At 41.8% G+C, this 24,349-nt stretch overlaps 2 protein-coding genes across 5 annotated transcripts in view; one reads left to right on the top strand and one right to left on the bottom strand.

The window, feature by feature from the left end:
• LOC139753403 (uncharacterized) overlaps positions 1-24,349 on the bottom strand; it is a 298,486-nt gene that overhangs the window by 86,153 nt on the left and 187,984 nt on the right. The window lies entirely within an intron of this gene.
• Positions 1-24,349, top strand: part of LOC139753387 (aminoacylase-1B-like) — an 89,531-nt gene that overhangs the window by 29,344 nt on the left and 35,838 nt on the right. For 3 of the 4 annotated variants that reach the window (XM_071669846.1, XM_071669826.1, XM_071669837.1), the window contains exons 6-7: positions 2,927-3,076; positions 3,424-3,503. In XM_071669846.1, the coding sequence (XP_071525947.1) occupies positions 2,927-3,076; positions 3,424-3,503 (230 nt within the window). The remainder of the gene's footprint in view (positions 1-2,926; positions 3,077-3,423; positions 3,504-24,349) is intronic. The other variant, XM_071669855.1, reaches the window with a different exon arrangement.

The following is a 24,349-nucleotide window of genomic DNA, read 5'->3' as shown; positions in this document are numbered from 1 at the left end:
AAATGTACATATTCATATTTGCTTTCCTTCATCCACTCTTGGCGCTACCAATTTGATCTCCTGCTTCTCCTTGTTCCCTCCACCTCTTTTTCATTCTTTCCTCTCCCATACTCATTCTCTCCATATGTCCAAATTATATCAGTAGACCCTCTTCTGCTCTCTCAACCACACTCTTTTTTATTTCCACACATCTCTCTTACCCCTTCATTACTTATCTGATCAAACCCACCTCACACCACATTTTGTCCTCAAACATCTCATTTCCAACACATCCACCCTCCTCCATACAACCCTATCTATAGCCCATGCCATGCAACCATATAACATTGTTGGAACTACTGTTTCTTCAAACATACTCATTTTTGATCTCTGAGATAACATTCTTTCTTTCCACACATTCTTCATTGCTCCCAGAACCTTCCTCCTCCCCCACCCTGTGACTCACTTCTGCTTCCATGGTTGCGTTTGCTGCTATATATCTGTAAGTGAAAGTGGATGTATTTTAGGAAAGTTCCTCATTGGCAGCAGTTTCCTGAGATAAATGATGAAGATTGCTTGATATGTTATAATGAGATTGTTTGACTTTTTTAAAGACTATATAGACTATATAGACAATATGGAAGTAAGGGGAGTGGGGGAGGAATGGGATGTATTTAGGGAATCAGTGATGGATTGCGCAAAAGATGCTTGTGGCATGAGAAGAGTGGGAGGTGGGTTGATTAAAAAGGGTAGTGAGTGGTGGGATGAAGAAGTAAGAGTATTAGTGAAAGAGAAGAGAGAGGCATTTGGACGATTTTTGCAGGGAAAAAATGCAATTGAGTGGGAGATGTATAAAAGAAAGAGACAGGAGGTCAAGAGAAAGGTGCAAGAGGTGAAAAAAAGGGCAAATGAGAGTTGGGGTGAGAGAGTATCATTAAATTTTAGGGAGAATAAAAAGATGTTCTGGAAGGAGGTAAATAAAATGCGTAAGACAAGGGAGCAAATGGGAACTTCAGTGAAGGGTGCAAATGGGGAGGTGATAACAAGTAGTGGTGATGTGAGAAGGAGATGGAGTGAGTATTTTGAAGGTTTGTTGAATGTGTTTGATGATAGAGTGGCAGATATAGGGTGTTTTGGTCGAGGTGGTGTGCAAAGTGAGAGGGTTTGGGAAAATGATTTGGTAAACAGAGAAGAGGTAGTGAAAGCTTTGCGGAAGATGAAAGCCGGCAAGGCAGCAGGTTTGGATGGTATTGCAGTGGAATGTATTAAAAAAGGGGGTGACTGTATTGTTGACTGGTTGGTAAGGTTATTTAATGTATGTATGACTCATGGTGAGGTGCCTGAGGATTGGCGGAATGCGTGCATAGTGCCATTGTACAAAGGCAAAGGGGATAAGAGTAAGTGCTCAAATTACAGAGGTATAAGTTTGTTGAGTATTCCTGGTAAATTATATGGGAGGGTATTGATTGAGAGGGTGAAGGCATGTACAGAGCATCAGATTGGGGAAGAGCAGTGTGGTTTCAGAAGTGGTAGAGGATGTGTGGATCAGGTGTTTGCTTTGAAGAATGTATGTGAGAAATACTTAGAAAAGCAAATGGATTTGTATGTAGCATTTATGGATCTGGAGAAGGCATATGATAGAGTTGATAGAGATGCTCTGTGGAAGGTATTAAGAATATATGGTGTGGGAGGAAAGTTGTTAGAAGCAGTGAAAAGTTTTTATCGAGGATGTAAGGCATGTGTACGTGTAGGAAGAGAGGAAAGTGATTGGTTCTCAGTGAATGTAGGTTTGCGGCAGGGGTGTTGATGTCTCCATGGTTGTTTAATTTGTTTATGGATGGGGTTGTTAGGGAGGTGAATGCAAGAGTTTTGGAAAGAGGGGCAAGTATGAAGTCTGTTGGGGATGAGAGAGCTTGGGAAGTGAGTCAGTTGTTGTTCGCTGATGATACAGCGCTGGTGGCTGATTCATGTGAGAAACTGCAGAAGCTGGTGACTGAGTTTGGAAAAGTGTGTGGAAGAAGAAAGTTAAGAGTAAATGTGAATAAGAGCAAGGTTATTAGGTACAGTAGGGTTGAGGGTCAAGTCAATTGGGAGGTGAGTTTGAATGGAGAAAAACTGGAGGAAGTGAAGTGTTTTAGATATCTGGGAGTGGATCTGGCAGCGGATGGAACCATGGAAGCGGAAGTGGATCATAGGGTGGGGGAGGGGGCGAAAATCCTGGGGGCCTTAAAGAATGTGTGGAAGTCGAGAACATTATCTCGGAAAGCAAAAATGGGTATGTTTGAAGGAATAGTGGTTCCAACAATGTTGTATGGTTGCGAGGCATGGGCTATGGATAGAGTTGTGCACAGGAGGATGGATGTGCTGGAAATGAGATGTTTGAGGACAATGTGTGGTGTGAGGTGGTTTGATCGAGTGAGTAACGTAAGGGTAAGAGAGATGTGTGGAAATAAAAAGAGCGTGGTTGAGAGAGCAGAAGAGGGTGTTTTGAAATGGTTTGGGCACATGGAGAGGATGAGTGAGGAAAGATTGACCAAGAGGATATATGTGTCGGAGGTGGAGGGAACAAGGAGAAGAGGGAGACCAAATTGGAGGTGGACAGATGGAGTGAAAAAGATTTTGTGTGATCGGGGCCTGAACATGCAGGAGGGTGAAAGGAGGGCAAGGAATAGAGTGAATTGGAGCGATGTGGTATACCGGGGTTGACGTGCTGTCAGTGGATTGAAGCAAGGCATGTGAAGCGTCTGGGGTAAATCATGGAAAGCTGTGTAGGTATGTATATTTGCGTGTGTGGACGTATGTATATACATGTGTATGGGGGGGGTTGGGCCATTTCTTTCGTCTGTTTCCTTGCGCTGCCTCGCAAACGCGGGAGACAGCGACAAAGTATAATAAAAAAAAAAATAGTATAAAAGTTTATTATGATGATATTTTGCTGTTTCCATAGGGTGGAGTACAACATAATGTGGTACCAGCAGAATTGTCTGTTGGATTTGATGTCCGTATCCCCCCATCTGAGGTAGAAAAGCTTGAAAATATGCTTCAGAAGTGGTGTAAGGATGCAGGAGAAGGCATCACCTATGATTATGGACATCAAGTTAGTAGCTTTTTTCTCATGAGCCATCACTCAATGTTGTGTATATTTTATACCTTTTGGGAAAATATTTTTCATTCCCTCAGGTATATAGCACAATTGACCCTGGTAAGTGGTGAACATCTGTGTTGCATAAATGTTCCTGTGATATAAAGGTTTCCTGATACTAAGAACTCTTAGAATATACTGTAACCAAAAGCAATGGAAGGGTAGTTACTAGATGTTGATGTATATGCAATAAGAATACCTCTAGTATCATTGATTAAGTGGCTAAACAAAGAAATAGGTTCTCCTTGAATTACTATCTTGTCCAGTATTAGTTTTATGATATCAATATTGCTTTGTTTCAGTTTCTAGCAAAGGAAGTGACATGTGTGGAAGATGGAAAAAATCCATGGTGGGATGCATTTTCTGCTGCCTGCAAAAATGAGTAATTATCAGTCGTTTTAGATATTGTTGCTGTAAGACATAAACCCTTAAAATAAGAGGCCTAAAAACTGCTGGAAATGTTGAGACATTCAAACAGTGGCTACTCTTGAGAAGTGGTTCTCTGGCAGTTGAAGGCTAGAATTCAATGTGTAAACAATGTCTTTTCCTTTCTGTTGACAAATTGTGTTTTTGTGTATTCATGTGTTGTACTAATACCCCATTGACCATTATAATGCCGAGAAACTGTGCAAATGGTCTGAATTTTTTCTGCTACATCTGTGGTTAATTGACATTCATGTCGCAAAATGCTCTTTCACACACATCATTAAAAAAATGCTGTAATGACTAGGATAAAAGTTGGGCCCCATATTTGTTGCATCACATGTATCAGGCTTCTCACAGCTTGGGCAAAAGGTTCATACTGTCTGCCTTTTGCCATTCCTATGGTTTGGAGAGAAGCCAAAGATAATACTTCGGATTGTTACTTCTGCCTGATGAATGTAAATGGTATAACATCAAAATCCAAGCATACTGTTAGATATCCTAATCTGCTATGAAGCCAGTACCTCATAGTCAGGAATTACCTGCGCCAGAGCCTCCAAGAAGCATGACATTGAGTGATGATGAGTCTGGTGATGAGAAAGTAGACCAAGTAAAAGACAATATGGATTTAACATTTGAAGCAAGCTGTTCTTCAAGTGAACCACATTTTCTAAGTCAAGATCTTAATGATCTTGTCTGTGATTTGAAGTGGTCTAAGAAGCAGGCCAAACTTGTGGGTTCCAGTTTAAAGGACTGGAGTCTTCTCCAGAATGAAACTTTTTTCAAAGATTTTCTCCCTCGAAGATGGTCTGGTGTTTTGCAATGATGTTCATTCTGTTATGGAGGTACTTGGGCACAAATATAACATGGATGAATGGCACTTGTTTAGCAGCTCATCAAAAGCTTGAAAATGGTTTGCTTCACAGTGGAATTAAGTTCCCCTCTGTTCCTCTCGCTCATGCAGCTAACATGAAGGAATCACATGATAAGACGAAGCTTCTTTTGGAAAAAATTGATTATGGGGACTTATGTGGAATGTATGTGGTGACCTAAAGGTTGTGGCACTTTTACTTAGAATGGAACTTGGTTACATGAACTTCTGTTGTTTCCTCTGTGAGTGGGACAGCCGGGACAAGAAAAATCATTATGTAAAGAAAGTGTAGCCAAAATGAGCTTCACTGGCTCAGTAGAAGGAGAATGTCATCAATTCCCCCTCCTGTTGATTTTGAGAAATTTTTATCTGCCTCCTTTGCACATTATGTTCAAGTTGATGAAGAACTTCATCAAAGGTTTGGATATATCTGGCCGTGAATTCAATTATTTGAGGAATAAATTCCCTAGAATTGGTGATGCAAAAATCAGGGAGGGTAATTTTGTGGGACCACTGATCAGGGAACTGCTTCGAGATGAAAAGTTTGATGAGGAGCTAAATGAAGTTGAAAAAACTGCATGGCTGTCTTTTAAGAGAGTTTGCAAATATTTTGGGGGGAATCACAGATCAGAAAACTACCGTGATATTGTAAAAGGTCTGTTGACTTCCTATATAAATCTGGGATGCAATATGAATTTAGAATTCCAATTTTTAGGCTTGCACTTAGACCTTTCCCAGAAAATCTTGGGACAGTCAGTGATGAGCATGGCAAAAGATTGGAGCCTCTCTATGTTGGCAGATTACTGTTGTACACTAAACAAGGATGTTCCTGAGGCCAGATATAGCTAAAAATCATACACTTCTACATTTTAAGGTGAGTTTTTTAAGTGTAATACCAGGCTTATTTATGACTGAGTAATATACACTTATTGTAAAATTTAATAAAAAATTCTAAAAATAAGATCTAATTCAGCATAAAAAGTACTATAAGGTCCACCTATTTAGGTTCATGAGACAAAAATGTTAAAATTTTATTGACCAGTATTATCAGTTAAGAAATATACTTCAGTCTTGTCAGTAAGTAGAATATATCAAGGAAAGTTACCCTACTTGGTGCTGTACAGACATTTAAAGTTTGTGTGCTTGCCAATTATTTTTCAGCATCATTATCACAGCTTACAAGAGAGACTTTGTCATCAACTTGGCTTCTGATGACCATCATACTTTCTTTATGTAACTCATGCATTTTTGTTTTCAATTATGACATCAACACACTTCATACTTTTGGAGTCCCTTTGTGACACGATACCCAGTTGATAATACAAAGTTATCACATAGAATATTTAACAGTGCACTATTCATATACTTTTCAGATATCCCTTATTCATTATGTTTTATTCACATGTTTTTAGACACGTATGTTATTCATAGTTTTTGTTTCATTGCACAGTGACCTGCCTGCGCTATCTATGTCTGCCTATAGTTGCTCTAAAACATTCTAATATTATTTCTTGTGTGCCATAATCAAAATAAGTTTTCTTCTATACTCAAAATCACATTTAGCAACCAATGAATCACTATCACAGTCATTAGTGCCATAGATACAGTCACTAATTTGCTGGGGCAAGCAAACATGGCTTCATGGCAAGTTGCAGAAATTACTGAGTGAACTTACCCGGGAGAAACAGGGCTGTACTTTTTCTCTTTTGTGTTACTTAGGAAGCTGACAACAGATGAAGCTAGATGTAGTTGTTAGTGATACAGGCACCTTTGCATACCAGATAAATTGTGCGTCCAAAATCAATTGAGGATGGACAGCGCAATCTATATGACTTTGGTTGTGATAGCTGTGCTGAGGATGTTTAAATGCATTTGCAGGAGATAAGAGGCAAGGTATATTGGAATTCTTTACATGCTAATGTGAATTGTGTGCATGTGTATATATGTATATGTCTTTGTGTGTATATATATGTGTACATTGAGATGTATGGGTATGTATATTTGCGTGGGGGGATGTGCATATATATACATGTGTATGGGGGTGGGTTGGGCCATTTCTTTCGTCTGTTTCCTTGCGCTACCTCGCAAATGCGGGAGACAGCGACAAAGCAAAATAAATAAATAGTTTACCACTTTCTAGCTGTCATGTATAATTCACCAAAACCATAGCCCACCACCCACAGTCAAGTCATACAGACTACTCTTGTTATTTCCTCTGACCACATCATATACTTTGATTGAATCCAATGACAGCACTTTTCCCCCTTACAACACAATGCTCCAAATTGTTTCATCCCTTGCATACCTCTCACCCTCTGGAATGTTCCGGCCATGATACCACAAAGCCCTTTTCACTCCATCTTTACATCCCCCTCTCAGTTTCCTCCTTCATCCTCTTGTCCCCTCCACTTCTGACACATATCTTCATAGTCATTCTTTCTTTGCTCATCCTGTCCATTTAAACAAATGAATTCAACATTCCCTGCTCATTTTCAGTCTTATTCCACTTACAACAAAACTTCTCTTGCACTGTCTTTCCTTACATGATCAACTCACTTCACACCACATATTACCCTCTGGGATTTCTATTTCAACATGTCCACTTCTTCCATTCTTTTGCATTCATGGTCCAAGAATTACATCCATACAGCACAGTTGGGACTACTATACTTTCCGACTTACCCATCTTTGCCCTTACAGACACACATTCCTCACACACCCAGAAACTTAGCACCTCTCTTCCACCTTAATGACTCATTTCAACCTTCATGATTCCATCTGCTGTCAGGCCTGCTCCAGGTATTTAAAGCACTCCACAATCTCTAGGTCTTCCCCATTCAGACATTCAAACCATCTTGCTTCATATCCCTGCTGCAACTCATTAATTACTTTTGTTTACATTAGTTTTCAACTTCTTTCACTGCATCCCAAAACATCTGGAGTTTATCCCTTGAGTCTGTCACTGGAACTGTGTCATCTGCCAACAGCAGCTGCTTCATCTCCCATTTCTCTGACTCCCAGTATGTTGTACACCTACTCCATGCTTTGATATCCGTGCATTCACCTGTCTTACCATTCCTTCATTCCTAAACAGATTAAACAACAATGTTGACATCATACATCCTTTTCCCAGACCCCACCATCACCAAGAACAACTCATCCTCCTCCCTTCCTACAAGCATATAAGCCTTACTTGTAAAAACTCATCTCCGCATTTAGTAAGTTTCCATTTACTCCATATGTTCTTAGTATCTTCAGCAAGGACTCTCTGTTAACCCTAACATATGCATTTTTCAGATCTGTAAATGTACTATACAATTTACATTCTGATCATTATCTTGTGGAGGCGAAGGTGAAGATTTGTAGGGGTTTTCAGAAAAGAAGAGAGAATGTTGGGGCGAAGAGAGTGGTAAGAGTAAGTGAGCTTGGGAAGGAGACTTGTGTGAGGAAGTACCAGGAGAGATTGAGCACAGAATGGAAAAAGGTGAGAACAAAGGACATAAGGGGAGTGGGGGAGGAATGGGATGTATTTAGGGAATCAGTGATGGAGTGCGCAAAAGATGCTTGTGGCATGAGAAGCATGGGAGGTGGGTTGATTAAAAAGGGTAGTGAGTGGTGGGATGAAGAAGTAAGATTATTAGTGAAAGAGAAGAGAGAGGCATTTGGACGATTTTTGCAGGGAAAAAATGCAATTGAGTGGGAGATGTATAAAAGAAAGAGACAGGAGGTCAAGAGAAAGGTGCAAGAGGTGAAAAAGAGGGCAAATGAGAGTTGGGGTGAGAGAGTATCATTAAATTTTAGGGAGAATAAAAAGATGTTCTGGAAGGAGGTAAATAAAGTGCGTAAGACAAGGGAGCAAATGGGAACTTCAGTGAAGGGCACCAATGGGGAGGTGATAACAAGTAGTGGTGATGTGAGAAGGAGATGGAGTGAGTATTTTGAAGGTTGTTGAATGTGTTTGATGATATAGTGGCAGATATAGGGTGTTTTGGTCGAGGTGGTGTGCAAAGTGAGAGGGTTAGGGAAAATGATTTGGTAAACAGAGAAGAGGTAGTAAAAGCTTTGCGGAAGATGAAAGCCGGCAAGGCAGCAGGTTTGGATGGTATTGCAGTGGAATCTATTAAAAAAGGGGGTGACTGCATTGTTGACTGGTTGGTAAGGTTATTTAATGTATGTATGACTCATGGTGAGGTGCCTGAGGATTGGCGGAATGCGTGCATAGTGCCATTGTACAAAGGCAAAGGGGATAAGAGTGAGTGCTCAAATTACAGAGGTATACGTTTGTTGAGTATTCCTGGTAATTTATATGGGAGGGTATTGATTGAGAGGGTGAAGGCATGTACAGAGCATCAGATTGGGGAAGAGCAGTGTGGTTTCAGAAGTGGTAGAGGATGTGTGGATCAGGTGTTTGCTTTGAAGAATGTATGTGAGAAATACTTAGAAAAGCAAATGGATTTGTATGTAGCATTAATGGATCTGGAGAAGGCATATGATAGAGTTGATAGAGATGCTCTGAGGAAGGTATTAAGAATATATGGTGTGGGAGGCAAGTTGTTAGAAGCAATGAAAAGTTTTTATCGAGGATGTAATGCATGTGTACGTGTAGGAAGAGAGGAAAATGATTGGTTCTCAGTGAATGTAGGTTTGCGGCAGGGGTGTGTGATGTCTCCATGGATGTTTGATTTGTTTATGGATGGGGTTGTTAGGGAGGTGAATGCAAGAGTTTTGGAAAGAGGGGCAAGTATGAAGTCTGTTGTGGATGAGGGAGCTTGGGAAGTGAGTCAGTTGTTGTTCGCTGATGATACAGCACTGATGGCTGATTCATGTGAGAAACTGCAGAAGCTGGTGACTGAGTTTGGTAAAGTGTGTGAAAGAAGAAAGTTAAGAGTAAATGTGAATAAGAGCAAGGTTATTAGGTACAGTAGGGTTGAGGGTCAAGTCAATTGGGAGGTAAGTTTGAATGGAGAAAAACTGGAGGAAGTAAAGTGTTTTAGATATCTGGGAGCGGATCTGGCAGTGGATGGAACCATGGAAACGGAAGTGAATCATATGGTGGGGGAGGGGGGCAAAAATCCTGTGAGCCTTGAAGAATGTGTGGAAGTTGAGAACATTATCTCGGAAAGCAAAAATGGGTATGTTTGAAGGAATAGTGGTTCCAAAAATGTTGTATGGTTGCGAGGCGTGGGCTATGGATAGAGTTGTGCGCAGGAGGGTGGATGTGCTGGAAATGAGATGTTTGAGGACAATGTGTGGTGTGAGGTGGTTTGATCGAGTAAGTAATGTAAGGGTAAGAGAGATGTGTGGAAATAAAAAGAGCGTGGTTGAGAGAGCAGAAGAGGGTGTTTTGAAATGGTTTAGGCACATGAAGAGAATGAGTGAGGAAAGATTGACCAAGAGGATATATGTGTTGGAGGTGGAGGGAACGAGGAGAAGTGGGAGACCAAATTGGAGGTGGAAAGATGGAGTGAAAAAGATTTTGAGTGATTGGGGCCTGAACATGCAGGAGGGTGAAAGGAGGGCAAGGAATAGAGTGAATTGGATCGATGTGGTATACCGGGGTTGAGGTGCTGTCAGTGGATTGAAGCAGGGCATGTGAAGCGTCTGGGGTAAACCGTGGAAAGCTGTGTAGGTATGTATATTTGCGTGTGTGGACATATGTATATACATGTGTATGGGGGGGGTTGGGCCATTTCTTTCGTCTGTTTCCTTGCGCTACCTCGCAAACGCGGGAGACAGCGACAAAGTATAATAAAATAATAAACATTGAGATGTATAGGTATGTATATTTGCGTGTGTATATACATGTGTATGGGGGTGGGTTTGGCCATTTCTTTCGTCTGTTTCCTTGCGCTACCTCGCAAACGTGGGAGACAGCGACAAAGCAAAATAAAAAAAATAAGAAATAGAGAAGAGGTAGTAAAAGCTTTGCAGAAGATGAAAGCCAGCAAGGCAGCAGGTTTGGATGATATTGCAGTGGAATTTATTAAAAAAGGGGATGACTGTATTGTTGACTGGTTGGTAAGGTTATTTAATGTATTTATGATTCATGGTGATGTGCCTGAGGGTTGGCAGAATGCTTGCATAATGCCATTGTACAAAGACAAAGGGGATAAGAGTGAGTGCTCAAATTACAGAGGTAAAAGTTTGTTGAGTATTCCTTGTAAATTATATGGGAGGGTATTGATTGAGAGGGTGAAGGCATGTACAGAGCATCAGATTGGGGAAGAGCAGTGTGGTTTCAAAAGTGGTAGAGGATGTGTGGATCAGGTGTTTGCTTTGAAGAATGTATGTGAGAAATACTTAGAAAAGCAAATGGATTTATGTGTAGCATTTATGGATCTGGAGAAGGCATATGATAGAGTTGATAGAGATGCTCTGTGGAAGGTATTAAGAATATATGGTGTGGGAGGCAAGTTGTTAGAAGCAGTGAAAAGTTTTTATCGAGGATGTAAGGCATGTGTACGTGTAGGAAGAGAGGAAAGTGATTGGTTCTCAGTGAATGTAGGTTTGCGGCAGGGGTGTGTGATGTGTCCATGGTTGTTTAATTTGTTTATGGATGGGGTTGTTAGGGAGGTGAATGCAAGAGTTTTGGACAGAGGGGCAAGTATGCAGTCATTTGTGGATGAGAGAGCTTGGGAAGTGAGTCAGTTGTTATTCGCTGATGATACAGCGCTGGTGGCTGATTCATGTGAGAAACTGCAGAAGCTGGTGACTGAGTTTGGTAAAGTGTGTGAAAGAAGAAAGTTGAGAGTAAATGTGAATAGGAGCAAGGTTATTAGGTACAGTAGGGTTGAGGGTCAAGTCAATTGGGAGATAAGTTTGAATGGAGAAAAACTGGAGGAAGTAAAATGTTTCAGATATCTGTGTGTGGATCTGGCAGTGGATGGAACCATGGAAGCGGAAGTGAGTCATAGGGGGGGGGAAGGGGGCAAAAATTCTGGGAGCCTTGAAGAATATTTGGAAGTCAAGAACATTATCTCGGAAAGCAAAAATGGGTATGTTTGAAGGAATAGTGGTTCCAACAATGTTGTATGGTTTCGAAGCGTGGGCTATGGATAGAGTTGTGTGCAGGAGGGTGGATGTGCTGGAAATGAGATGTTTGAGGACAATATGTGGTGTGAGGTGGTTTGATCGAGTAAGTAATGTAAGGGTAAGAGAGATGTGTGGTAATAAAAAGAGTGTGGTTGAGAGAGCAGAAAAGGGTGTTTTGAAATGGTTTGGTCACATGGAGAGAATGAGTGAGGAAAGATTGACCAAGAGGATATATGTGTTGGAGGTGGAGGGAACGAGGAGAAGTGGGAGACCAAATTGGAGGTGGAAAGATGGAGTGGAAAAGATTTTGAGTGATCGGGGCCTGAACATGAAGGGGGTTGAAAGGCGGGCAAGGAATAGAGTGAATTGGAACGATGTGGTATACCAAGGTCGACATGCTGTCAATGGATCGAGCCAGGGCATGTGAAGCGTCTGGGGTAAACCATGGAAAGTTGTGTGGGGCCTGGATGTGGAAAGGGAGCTGTGGTTTTGGTGCATTATTACATGACAGCTAGAGACTCAGTGTGAACGAATGGGGCCTTTGTTGTCTTTTCCTAGCTCTACCTCGCACACATGAGGGGGGAGGGGGCTGTTATTCCATGTGTTCCGGGGAGGCGATTGGAATGGGTAAAGGCAGACAGTATGAATTATGTACATGTGTATATGTATATGTCTGTGTGTATATATATATTTATACATTGAGATGTATAGGTATGTAAATTTGCGTGTGTGGACGTGTAAGTATATACATGTGTATGTGGGTGGGTTGGGCCATTCTTTTGTCTGTTTCCTTGAGCTACCTCACTAACGTGGGAGACAGCAACAAAGGAAAATAATACATGAAAATATATTATTTCTTTTTTTCTTTTTTTGCTTTGTTGCTGTCTCCCGTGTTAGCGAGGCAGTGCAAGGAAACAGACGAAAGAATGGCCCAACCCACCCACCCTTCAAACATACCCATTTTTGCCTTCTGAGATAATGTTCTTGACTTCCACACATTATTCAAGGCTCCCATAATTTTCGCCTTCTCCCCCACCCTATGATTCACTTCCACTTCCATGATTCCATCCACTGCCAAATCCACTTCCAGATATCTAAAACACTTCAGTTCCTCCAGTTTTTCTCCATTCGAACTTGCCTCCCAATTGACTTGACCCTCAACCCTACTGTACCTAATAAACTTGCTCTTATTCAAATTTACTCTCACCTTTCTTCTTTCACACACTTTACCAAACTCAGTCACCAGCTTCTGCAGTTTCTCATATGACTCAGCCACCAGCGCTGTATCATTAGCGAACAACAACTGACTCACTTCCCAAGCTCTCTCATCCACAAATGACTGCATACTTGCCCCTCTTTCCAAAACTCTTGCATTCACCTCCCTAACAACCCCATCCATAAACAAATTAAACAACCATGGAGACAACACACACCCCTGTTGCAAACCTACATTCACTGAGAACCAATCACCTCTCTTCCTACACGTACACATGCCTTACATCCTCGATAAAACCTTTTCACTGCTTCTAACAACTTGCTTCCCACACCTTATATTCTTAGGACCTTCCACAGAGCATCTCTATCAACTCTATCATATGCCTTCACCAGATCCATAAATGCTACATACAAATCCATTTGCTTTTCTAAGTATTTCTCACATACATTCTTCAAAGCAAACACCTGATCCACACATCCTCTACCACTTCTGAAACCATACTGCTCTTCCCCAGTTTGATGCTTTGTACATGCCTTCACCCTCTCAATCAATATCCTCCCATATAATTCACCGGGGATACTCAACAAACTTATACCTCTGTAATTTGAGCACTCACTTTTATCCCCTTTGCCTTTGTACAATGGCACTATGCAAATATTCCGCGAATCCTCAGGCACCTCACCATGAATCATACATACATTAAATAACCATACCAACCAGTCAACAATACAGTCACCTCCTTTTTTAATGAATTCCACTGCAATACCATCCAAACCCGCTGCCTTGCTGACCTTCATCTTCTGCAAAGCTTTTACTACCTCTTCTCTGTTTACCAAATCATTTTCCCTAACCCTCTCACTTTGCATACCACCTCGACCAAAACACCCTATATCTGCCACTCTATCATCAAACACATTCAACAAACCTTCAAAATGATCACTCCATCTCCTCCTCACATCACCACTACTTGTTATCACCTCCCCATTAGCCCCCTTCAGTGAAGTTCCCATTTGCCCCCTTGTCTTATGCACTTTATTTACCTCCTTCCAAAACATCTTTTTATTCTCCTTAAAATTTCATGATAATCTGTCACCCCAACTCTCATTTGCCCTCTTTTTCACCTCTTGCATCTTTCTCTTGACCTCCTGCCTCTTTCTTCTATACATCTCCCACTCATTTGCATTTTTTCACTGCAAAAACTGTCCAAATGGCTCTCTCTTCTCTTTCACTAATAATCTTACTTCTTTATCCCACCACTCACTACCCTTTCTAATCTGCCCACCTCCTACGCTTCTCATGCCACAAGCATCTTTTGCGCAAGCCATCACTGCTTCTCTAAATACATCCCATTCTTCCCCCACTCCCCTTACCTCCTTTGTTCTCACCTTTTTCCATTCTGTACTCAGTCTCTCCTGGTACTTCCTCAAACAAGTCTCCTTTCCAAGCTCACTTACTCTCACCACTCTCTTCACCCCAACATTCTCTCTTCTTTTCTGAAAACCTCTACAAATCTTCACCTTCACCTCCACAAGATAATGATGAGACATCCCTCCAGTTGCACCTCTCAGCACATTAACATCCAAAAGTCTCTCTTTTCGCGCGCCTATCAATTAACACGTCATCCAATAACACTCTCTGGCCATCTCTCCTAGTTACGTATGCTTATGTATATCTCTCTTTTTAAACCAGGTATTCCCAATCACCAGTCCTTTTTCAGCGCTTAAATGTACAAGCTCTTCACCATTTCCATTCACAACGCTGAACACCCCATGTACACCAATTATTCCCTCAACTGCCACATTACTCACCTTTGCATTCAAATCACCCATCACTATATCCCGGTCTCGTGCATCAAAACAACTAACACACTCATTCAGCTGCTCCCAAAACACTTCCTCTGCATGTGCGCGAGTTAGCGCTAGGAAAAGATAACAAAGGCCAAATTCGTTCCCACTCAGTCTCTAGCTGTCATGTATAATGCACCGAAACCACAGCTCCCTTTCCACATCCAGGCCCCACAGAACTTTTTATGGTATACCCTAAATGCTTCACATGCCCTGGTTCAATCCATTGGCAGCACATTGACCCCATTATACCACATAATTCTAGTTCACTCTATTCCTTGCACGCCTTTCACCCTCTTGCATGTTCAGGTCCCGATCACTCAAAATCTTTTGTCATCCATCTTTCCACTTCCAGTTTGGTCTCCCACTTCTCTTTCCCTCCACCTCTGACACATATATCCTCTTTGTCAGTCTTTCCTCACTCATTCTCTCCATGTGACCAAACCATTTCAAAACTCCCTGTTGTGCTCTCTCAACCACACTCTTTTTATTACCACACAAACCTTGCCAGTTGGTAGAGTGACCCGCAGTGTATCGAGACAGATTTCCCCAGAACTTTTTTAAAGGGGAAGTAAAAGTTTATAGTTGTGTTACTTTAGTGATAGTTTTCATATATGGTGCTCTGACAAGAAAATAGTGAAACTGAAAAATAATGTAGCTTAGACATTGAAGCTTATTCTTTCATTGAAATGTGAACAAATGGAGCATTTTTTTTCAAAGTGATAGAGATGGAAAGCAAAAAGGTGTCTTTCATGAATGTACTGGAAAACTTGAGGTCCAGATAAACCTTTGGCTGTCAAGACTTTATTATGGCGGATGACCAACTACCTACCCTCATGTATCCAAGATATGGCTGTACTTTGTGTAGTGAAGACAATTGAGAAACATCATAAGCCAATATTCCAGTTTCATGATAAGAGAAGAAGTGGACCAGGCAGTATGATACAGTGGATAAATTGATGAAAACTACTATTGACGTTTGTGTAAATAAATTATACATTTACCTTTTCCATAGCCAGAGGTTGAACCATTATGTGACATTCATTTTTCATTTCATTTCAAGCTAGAAGTTTCAGTTTTCTAAATTATTTCTTACATTTTTCATATATATATATATATATATATATATATATATATATATATATATATATATATATATATATATATATATATATATATATATATATATATATATATATATATATATATATATATTTTTTTTTTTTTTTTTTTGCCGCTGTCTCCCGCGTTTGCGAGGTAGCGCAAGGAAACAGATGAAAGAAATGGCCCAACCCCCCCCATACACATGTATATACATACGTCCACACACGCAAATATACATACCTACACAGCTTTCCATGGTTTACCCCAGACGCTTCACATGCCTTGATTCAATCCACTGACAGCATGTCAACCCCGGTATACCACATCGCTCCAATTCACTCTATTCCTTGCCCTCCTTTCACCCTCCTGCATGTTCAGGCCCTGATCACACAAAATCTTTTTCACTCCATCTTTCCACCTCCAATTTGGTCTCCCTCTTCTCCTCGTTCCCTCCACCTCCAACACATATATCCTCTTGGTCAATCTTTCCTCACTCATTCTCTCCATGTGACCAAACCATTTCAAAACACCCTCTTCTGCTCTCTCAACCACGCTCTTTTTATTTCCACACATCTCTCTTACCCTTACGTTAATTACTCGATCAAACCACCTCACACCACACATTGTCCTCAAACATCTCATTTCCAGCACATCCATCCTCCTGCGCACAACTCTATCCATAGTCCACGCCTCACAACCATACAACATTGTTGGAACCACTATTCCTTCAAACATACCCATTTTTGCTTTCCGAGATAATGTTCTCGACTTCCACACATTCTTCAAGGCTCCCAGAATTTTCACCCCCTCCCCCACCCTATGATCCACTTCCGCTTCCATGGTTCCATCCGCTGCCAGATCCACTCCCAGATATCTAAAACACTTCACTTCCTCCAGTTTTTCTCCATTCAGACTCACCTCCCAATTGACTTGACCCTCAACCCTACTGTACCTAATAACCTTGCTCTTATTCACATTTACTCTTAACTTTCTTCTTTCACACACTTTACCACACTCAGTCACCAGCTTCTGCAGTTTCTCACATGAATCAGCCACCAGCGCTGTATCATCAGCGAACAACAACTGACTCACTTCCCAAGCTCTCTCATCCCCAACAGACTTCATACTTGCCCCTCTTTCCAAAACTCTTGCATTCACCTCCCTAACAACCCCATCCATAAACAAATTAAACAACCATGGAGACATCACACACCCCTGCCGCAAACCTACATTCACTGAGAACCAATCACTTTCCTCTCTTCCTACACGTACACATGCCTTACATCCTCGATAAAAACTTTTCACTGCTTCTAACAACTTGCCTCCCACACCATATATTCTTAATACCTTCCACAGAGCATCTCTATCAACTCTATCATATGCCTTCTCCAGATCCATAAATGCTACATACAAATCCATTTGCTTTTCTAAGTATTTCTCACATACATTCTTCAAAGCAAACACCTGATCCACACATCCTCTACCACTTCTGAAACCACACTGCTCTTCCCCAATCTGATGCTCTGTACATGCCTTCACCCTCTCAATCAGTACCGTCCCATACAATTTGCCAGGAATACTCAACAAACTTATACCTCTGTAATTTGAGCACTCACTCTTATCCCCTTTGCCTTTGTACAGTGGCACTATGCACGCATTCCGCCAATCCTCAGGCACCTCACCATGAATCATACATACATTAAATAACCTTACCAACCAGTCAACAATACAGTCACCCCCTTTTTTAATAAATTCCACTGCAATACCATCCAAACCTGCTGCCTTGCCGGCTTTCATCTTCCGCAAAGCTTTTACTACCTCTTCTCTGTTTACCAAATCATTTTCCCTAACCCTCGCACTTTGCACACCACCTCGACCAAAACACCCTATATCTGCCACTCTATCATCAAACACATTCAACAAACCTTCAAAATACTCACTCCATCTCCTTCTCACATCACCACTACTTGTTATCACCTCCCCATTTGCGCCCTTCACTGAAGTTCCCATTTGCTCCCTTGTCTTACGCACTTTATTTACCTCTTTCCAGAACATCTTTTTATTCTCCCTAGAATTTAATGATACTCTCTCACCCCAACTCTCATTTGCCCTTTTTTTCACCTCTTGCACCTTTCTCTTGACCTCCTTACCCTTACCTGTCTCTTGCGCAAAATATGCTTGTGGCATGAGAAGAGTGGGAGGTGGGTTGATTAGAAAGGGTAGTGAGTGGTGGGATGAAGAAGTAAGAGTATTAGTGAAAGAGAAGAGAGAGGCATTTGGACGATTTTTTAAGGGAAAAAATGAAATTGAATGGGAGACGTATAAAAGATATATATATATATATATATATATATATATATATATATATATATATATATATATATATAGGGGATAGGGGTGAAAGAGTGCTTCCCACGTATTCCTCGTGTGTCGTAGAAAGCGACTAGAGGGGATGGGAGCGGGGGGCCAGAAATCCTCCCCTCCTTGTATTAACTTTCTAAAATGGGAAACAGAAGAAGGAGTCACGCGGGGAGGGCTCATCCTCCTCAAAGGCTCAGAGTGGGGTGCCTAAATGTGTGTGGATGTAACCAAGATGTGAAAAAAGGAGAGATAGGTAGTATGTTTGAGGAAAGGAACCTGGATGTTTTGGCTCTGAGTGAAATGAAGCTCAAGGGTAAAGGGGAAGAGTGGTTTGGGAATGTCTGGGGAGTAAAGTCAGGGGTTAGTGAGAGGACAAGAGCAAGGGAAGGAGTAGCAATACTCCTGAAACAGGAGTTGTGGGAGTATGTGATAGAGTGTAAGAGAGTAAACTCTCGATTGATATGGGTAAAACTGAAAGTTGATGGAGAGAGATGGGTGATTATTGGTGCATATGCACCTGGGCATGAGAAGAAAGATCAAGAGAGGCAAGTGTTTTGGGAGCAGCTGAATGAGTGTGTTAGTGGTTTTGATGCACGAGACCGGGTTATAGTGATGGGTGATTTGAATGCAAAGGTGAGTAATGTGGCAGTTGAGGGAATAATTGGTATACATGGGGTGTTCAGTGTTGTAAATGGAAATGGTGAAGAGCTTGTAGATTTATGTGCTGAAAAAGGACTGATGATTGGGAATACCTGGTTTAAAAAGCGAGATATACATAAGTATACTTATGTAAGTAGGAGAGATGGCCAGAGAGCGTTATTGGATTACGTGTTAATTGACAGGCGTGCGAAAGAGAGACTTTTGGATGTTAATGTGCTGAGAGGTGCAACTGGAGGGATGTCTGATCATTATCTTGTGGAGGCTAAGGTGAAGATTTGTATGGGTTTTCAGAAAAGAAGAGTGAATGTTGGGGTGAAGAGGGTGGTGAGAGTAAGTGAGCTTGAGAAGGAGACCTGTGTGAGGAAGTACCAGGAGAGACTGAGTACAGAATGGAAAAAGGTGAGAACAATGGAAGCAAGGGGAGTGGGGGAGGAATGGGATGTATTTAGGGAATCAGTGATGGATTGCGCAAAAGATGCTTGTGGCATGAGAAGAGTGGGAGGTGGGTTGATTAGAAAGGGTAGTGAGTGGTGGGATGAAGAAGTAAGAGTATTAGTGAAAGAGAAGAGAGAGGCATTTGGACGATTTTTGCAGGGAAAAAATGCAATTGAGTGGGAGTTGTATAAAAGAAAGAGACAGGAGGTCAAGAGAAAGGTGCAAGAGGTGAAAAAAAGGGCAAATGAGAGTTGGGGTGAGAGAGTATCATTAAATTTCAGGGAGAATAAAAAGATGTTCTGGAAGGAGGTAAATAAAGTGCGTAAGACAAGGGAGCAAATGGGAACTTCAGTGAAGGGCGCAAATGGGGAGGTGATAACAAGTACTGGTGATGTGAGAGGGAGATGGAGTGAGTATTTTGAAGGTTTGTTGAATGTGTTTGATGATAGAGTGGCAGATATAGGGTGTTTTGGTCGAGGTGGTGTGCAAAGTGAGAGGGTTAGGGAAAATGATTTGGTAAACAGAGAAGAGGTAGTGAAAGCTTTGCGGAAGATGAAAGCCGGCAAGGCAGCAGGTTTGGATGGTATTGCAGTGGAATTTATTAAAAAAGGGGGTGACTGTATTGTTGACTGGTTGGTAAGGTTATTTAATGTATGTATGACTCATGGTGAGGTGCCTGAGGATTGGCGGAATGCGTGCATAGTGCCATTGTACAAAGGCAAAGGGGATAAGAGTGAGTGCTCAAATTACAGAGGTATAAGTTTGTTGAGTATTCCTGGTAAATTATATGGGAGGGTATTGATTGAGAGGGTGAGGGCATGTACAGAGCATCAGATTGGGGAAGAGCAGTGTGGTTTCAGAAGTGGTAGAGGATGTGTGGATCAGGTGTTTGCTTTGAAGAATGTATGTGAGAAATACTTAGAAAAGCAAATGGATTTGTATGTAGCATTTATGGATCTGGAGAAGGCATATGATAGAGTTGATAGAGATGCTCTGTGGAAGGTATTAAGAATATATGGTGTGGGAGGAAAGTTGTTAGAAGCAGTGAAAAGTTTTTATCGAGGATGTAAGGCATGTGTACGTGTAGGAAGAGAGGAAAGTGATTGGTTCTCAGTGAATGTAGGTTTGCGGCAGGGGTGTGTGATGTCTCCATGGTTGTTTAATTTGTTTATGGATGGGGTTGTTAGGGAGGTAAATGCAAGAGTTTTGGAAAGAGGGGCAAGTATGAAGTCTGTTGGGGATGAGAGAGCTTGGGAAGTGAGTCAGTTGTTGTTCGCTGATGATACAGCGCTGGTGGCTGATTCATGTGAGAAACTGCAGAAGCTGGTGACTGAGTTTGGTAAAGTGTGTGGAAGAAGAAAGTTAAGAGTAAATGTGAATAAGAGCAAGGTTATTAGGTACAGTAGGGTTGAGGGTCAAGTAAATTGGGAGGTGAGTTTGAATGGAGAAAAACTGGAGGAAGTGAAGTGTTTTAGATATCTGGGAGTGGATCTGGCAGCGGATGGAACCATGGAAGCGGAAGTGGATCATAGGGTGGGGGAGGGGGCGAAAATTCTGGGGGCCTTGAAGAATGTGTGGAAGTCGAGAACATTATCTCGGAAAGCAAAAATGGGTATGTTTGAAGGAATAGTGGTTCCAACAATGTTGTATGGTTGCGAGGCGTGGGCTATGGATAGAGTTGTGTGCAGGAGGATGGATGTGCTGGAAATGAGGTGTTTGAGGACAATGTGTGGTGTGAGGTGGTTTGATCGAGTGAGTAACGTAAGGGTAAGAGAGATGTGTGGAAATAAAAAGAGCGTGGTTGAGAGAGCAGAAGAGGGTGTTTTGAAGTGGTTTGGGCACATGGAGAGAATGAGTGAGGAAAGATTGACCAAGAGGATATATGTGTCGGAGGTGGAGGGAACGAGGAGAAGAGGGAGACCAAATTGGAGGTGGAAAGATGGAGTGAAAAAGATTTTGTGTGATCGGGGCCTGAACATGCAGGAGGGTGAAAGGAGGGCAAGGAATAGAGTGAATTGGAGCGATGTGGTATACCGGGATTGACGTGCTGTCAGTGGATTCAATCAAGGCATGTGAAGCGTCTGGGGTAAACCATGGAAAGCTGTATAGGTATATATATTTGCGTGTGTGGACGTATATATATACATGTGTATGGGGGGGGGTTGGGCCATTTCTTTCGTCTGTTTTCTTGCGTTACCTCGCAAACGGGGGAGACAGCGACAAAGTATAATAACAAAATATAAAAAAATATATATGTATATATATATATATATATATATATATATATATATATATATATATATAGGTTATTTTATGTATGTATGACTCATGGTGAGGTGCCTGAGGATTGGCGGAATGCGTGCATAGTGCCATTGTACAAAGGCAAAGGGGATAAGAGTGAGTGCTCAAATTACAGAGGTATAAGTTTGTTGAGTATTCCTGGTAAATTATATGGGAGGGTATTGATTGAGAGGGTGAAGGCATGTACAGAGCATCAGATTGGGGAAGAGCAGTGTGGTTTCAGAAGTGGTAGAGGATGTGTGGATCAGGTGTTTTCTTTGAAGAATGTATGTAAGAAATACTTAGAAAAGCATATGGATTTGTATGTAGCATTTATGGATCTGGAGAAGGCATATGATAGAGTTGATAGAGATGCTCTGTGGAAGGTATTAAGAATATATGGTGTGGGAGGCAAGTTGCTAGAAGCAGTGAAAAGTTTTTATCGAGGATGTAAGGCATGTGTACGTGTACGTGTATATTTTTTTTTCTTTTTTTTGCTTTGTTGCTGTCTCCCGCGCTTGCGAGGTAGCGCAAGGAAACAGACGAAAGAAATGGCCCAACCCACCCCCATACACATGTATATACATATGTCCACACACGCAAATATACATACCTACACAGCTTTCCATGGTTTACCCCAGACGCTTCACATGCCCTGATTCGATCCACTGACAGCACGTCAACCCCGGTATACCACATCGATCCAATTCACTCTATTCCTTGCCCTCCTTTCACCCTCCTGCATGTTCAGGCCCCGATCACACAAAATCTTTTTCACTCCATCTTTCCACCTCCAATTTGGTCTCCCACTTCTCGTTCCCTCCACCTCCGACACATATATCCTCTTTGTCAATCTTTCCTCACTCATTCTCTCCATGTGCCCAAACCATTTCAAAACACCCTCTTCTGCTCTTTCAACCACGCTCTTTTTATTTCCACACATCTCTCTTACCCTTACGTTACTTACTCGATCAAACCACCTCGCACCACACATTGTCCTCAAACATCTCATTTCCAGCACATCCATCCTCCTGTGCACAACTCTATCCATAGCCCACGCATCGCAACCATACAACATTTTTGGAACCACTATTCCTTCAAACATACCCATTTTTGCTTTCCGAGATAATGTTCTCGACTTCCACACATTCTTCAAGGCTCCCAGGATTTTTGCCCCCTCCCCCACCCTATGATCCACTTCCGCTTCCATGGTTCCATCTCCTGCCAGATCCACTCCCAGATATCTAAAACACTTTACTTCCTCCAGTTTTTCTCCATTCAAACTCACCTCCCAATTGACTTGACCCTCAACCCTACTGTACCTAATAACCTTGCTCTTATTCACATTTACTCTTAACTTTCTTCTTTCACACACTTTACCAAACTCAGTCACCAGCTTCTGCAGTTTCTCACATGAATCAGCCACCAGCGCTGTATCATCAGCAAACAACATCTGACTCACTTCCCAAGCTCTCTCATCCACAACAGACTTCATACTTGCCCCTCTTTCCAAAACTCTTGCATTCACCTCCCTAACAACCCCATCCATAAACAAATTAAACAACCATGGAGACATCACACACCCCTGCCGCAAACCTACATTCACTGAGAACCAATCACTTTCCTCTCTTCCTACACGTACACATGCCTTACATCCTTGATAAAAACTTTTCACTGCTTCTAACAACTTCCCTCCCACACCATATATTCTTAATACCTTCCACAGAGCATCTTTATCAACTCTATCATATGCCTTCTCCAGATCCATAAGTGCTACATACAAATCCATTGGCTTTTCTAAGTATTTCTCACATACATTCTTCAAAGCAAACACCTGATCCACACATCCTCTACCACTTCTGAAACCACACTGCTCTTCCCCAATCTGATGCTCTGTACATGCCTTCACCCTCTCAATCAATACCCTCCCATATAATTTACCAGGAATATTCAACAAACTTATACCTCTGTAATTTGAGCACTCACTCTTATCCCCTTTGCCTTTGTACAATGGCACTATGCACGCATTCTGCCAATCCTCAGGCACCTCACCATGAGACATGCATACATTACATACCAACCAGTCAATAATACAGTCACCCCCTTTTTTAATAAATTCCACTGCAATACCATCCAAACCTGCTGCCTTGCCGGCTTTCATCTTCCGCAAAGCTTTCACTACCTCTTCTCTCTTTACCAAATCATTTTCCCTAACCCTCTCACTTTGCACACCACCTTGACCAAAACACCCTATATCTGCCACTCTATCATCAAACACATTCAACAAACCTTCAAAATACTCACTCCATCTCCTTCTCACAGAGAGGAAAGTGATTGGTTCTCAGTGAATGTAGGTTTGCGGCAGGGGTGTGTGATGTCTCCATGGTTGTTTAATTTGTTTATGGATGGGGTTGTTAGGGAGGTGAATGCAAGAGTTTTGGAAAGAGGGGCAAGTATGAAGTCTGTTGGGGATGAGAGAGCTTGGGAAGTGAGTCAGTTGTTGTTCGCTGATGATACAGCGCTGGTGGCTGATTCATGTGAGAAACTGCAGAAGCTGGTGACTGAGTTTGGTAAAGTGTATGGAAGAAGAAAGTTAAGAGTAAATGTGAATAAGAGCAAGGTTATTAGGTACAGTAGGGTTGAGGGTCAAGTCAATTGGGAGGTGAGTTTGAATGGAGAAAAACTGGAGGAAGTGAAGTGTTTTAGATATCTGGGAGTGGATCTGGCAGCGGATGGAACCATGGAAGCGGATGTGGATCATAGGGTGGGGGAGGGGGTGAAAATTCTGGGGGCCTTGAAGAATGTGTGGAAGTCGAGAACATTATCTCGGAAAGCAAAAATGGGTATGTTTGAAGGAATAGTTGTTCCAACAATGTTGTATGGTTGCGAGGCGTGGGCTATGGATAGAGTTGTGCGCAGGAGGATGGATGTGCTGGAAATGAGATGTTTGAGGACAATGTGTGGTGTGAGGTGGTTTGATCGAGTGAGTAACGTAAGGGTAA

The sequence above is a fragment of the Panulirus ornatus genome, chromosome 2 (assembly GCF_036320965.1).
Source record: "Panulirus ornatus isolate Po-2019 chromosome 2, ASM3632096v1, whole genome shotgun sequence".
Taxonomy (NCBI): Eukaryota; Metazoa; Arthropoda; class Malacostraca; order Decapoda; family Palinuridae; genus Panulirus; species Panulirus ornatus.
Note: the sequence above shows the minus strand (reverse complement) of the source record. Positions and strands in the feature narration are given on the sequence as shown.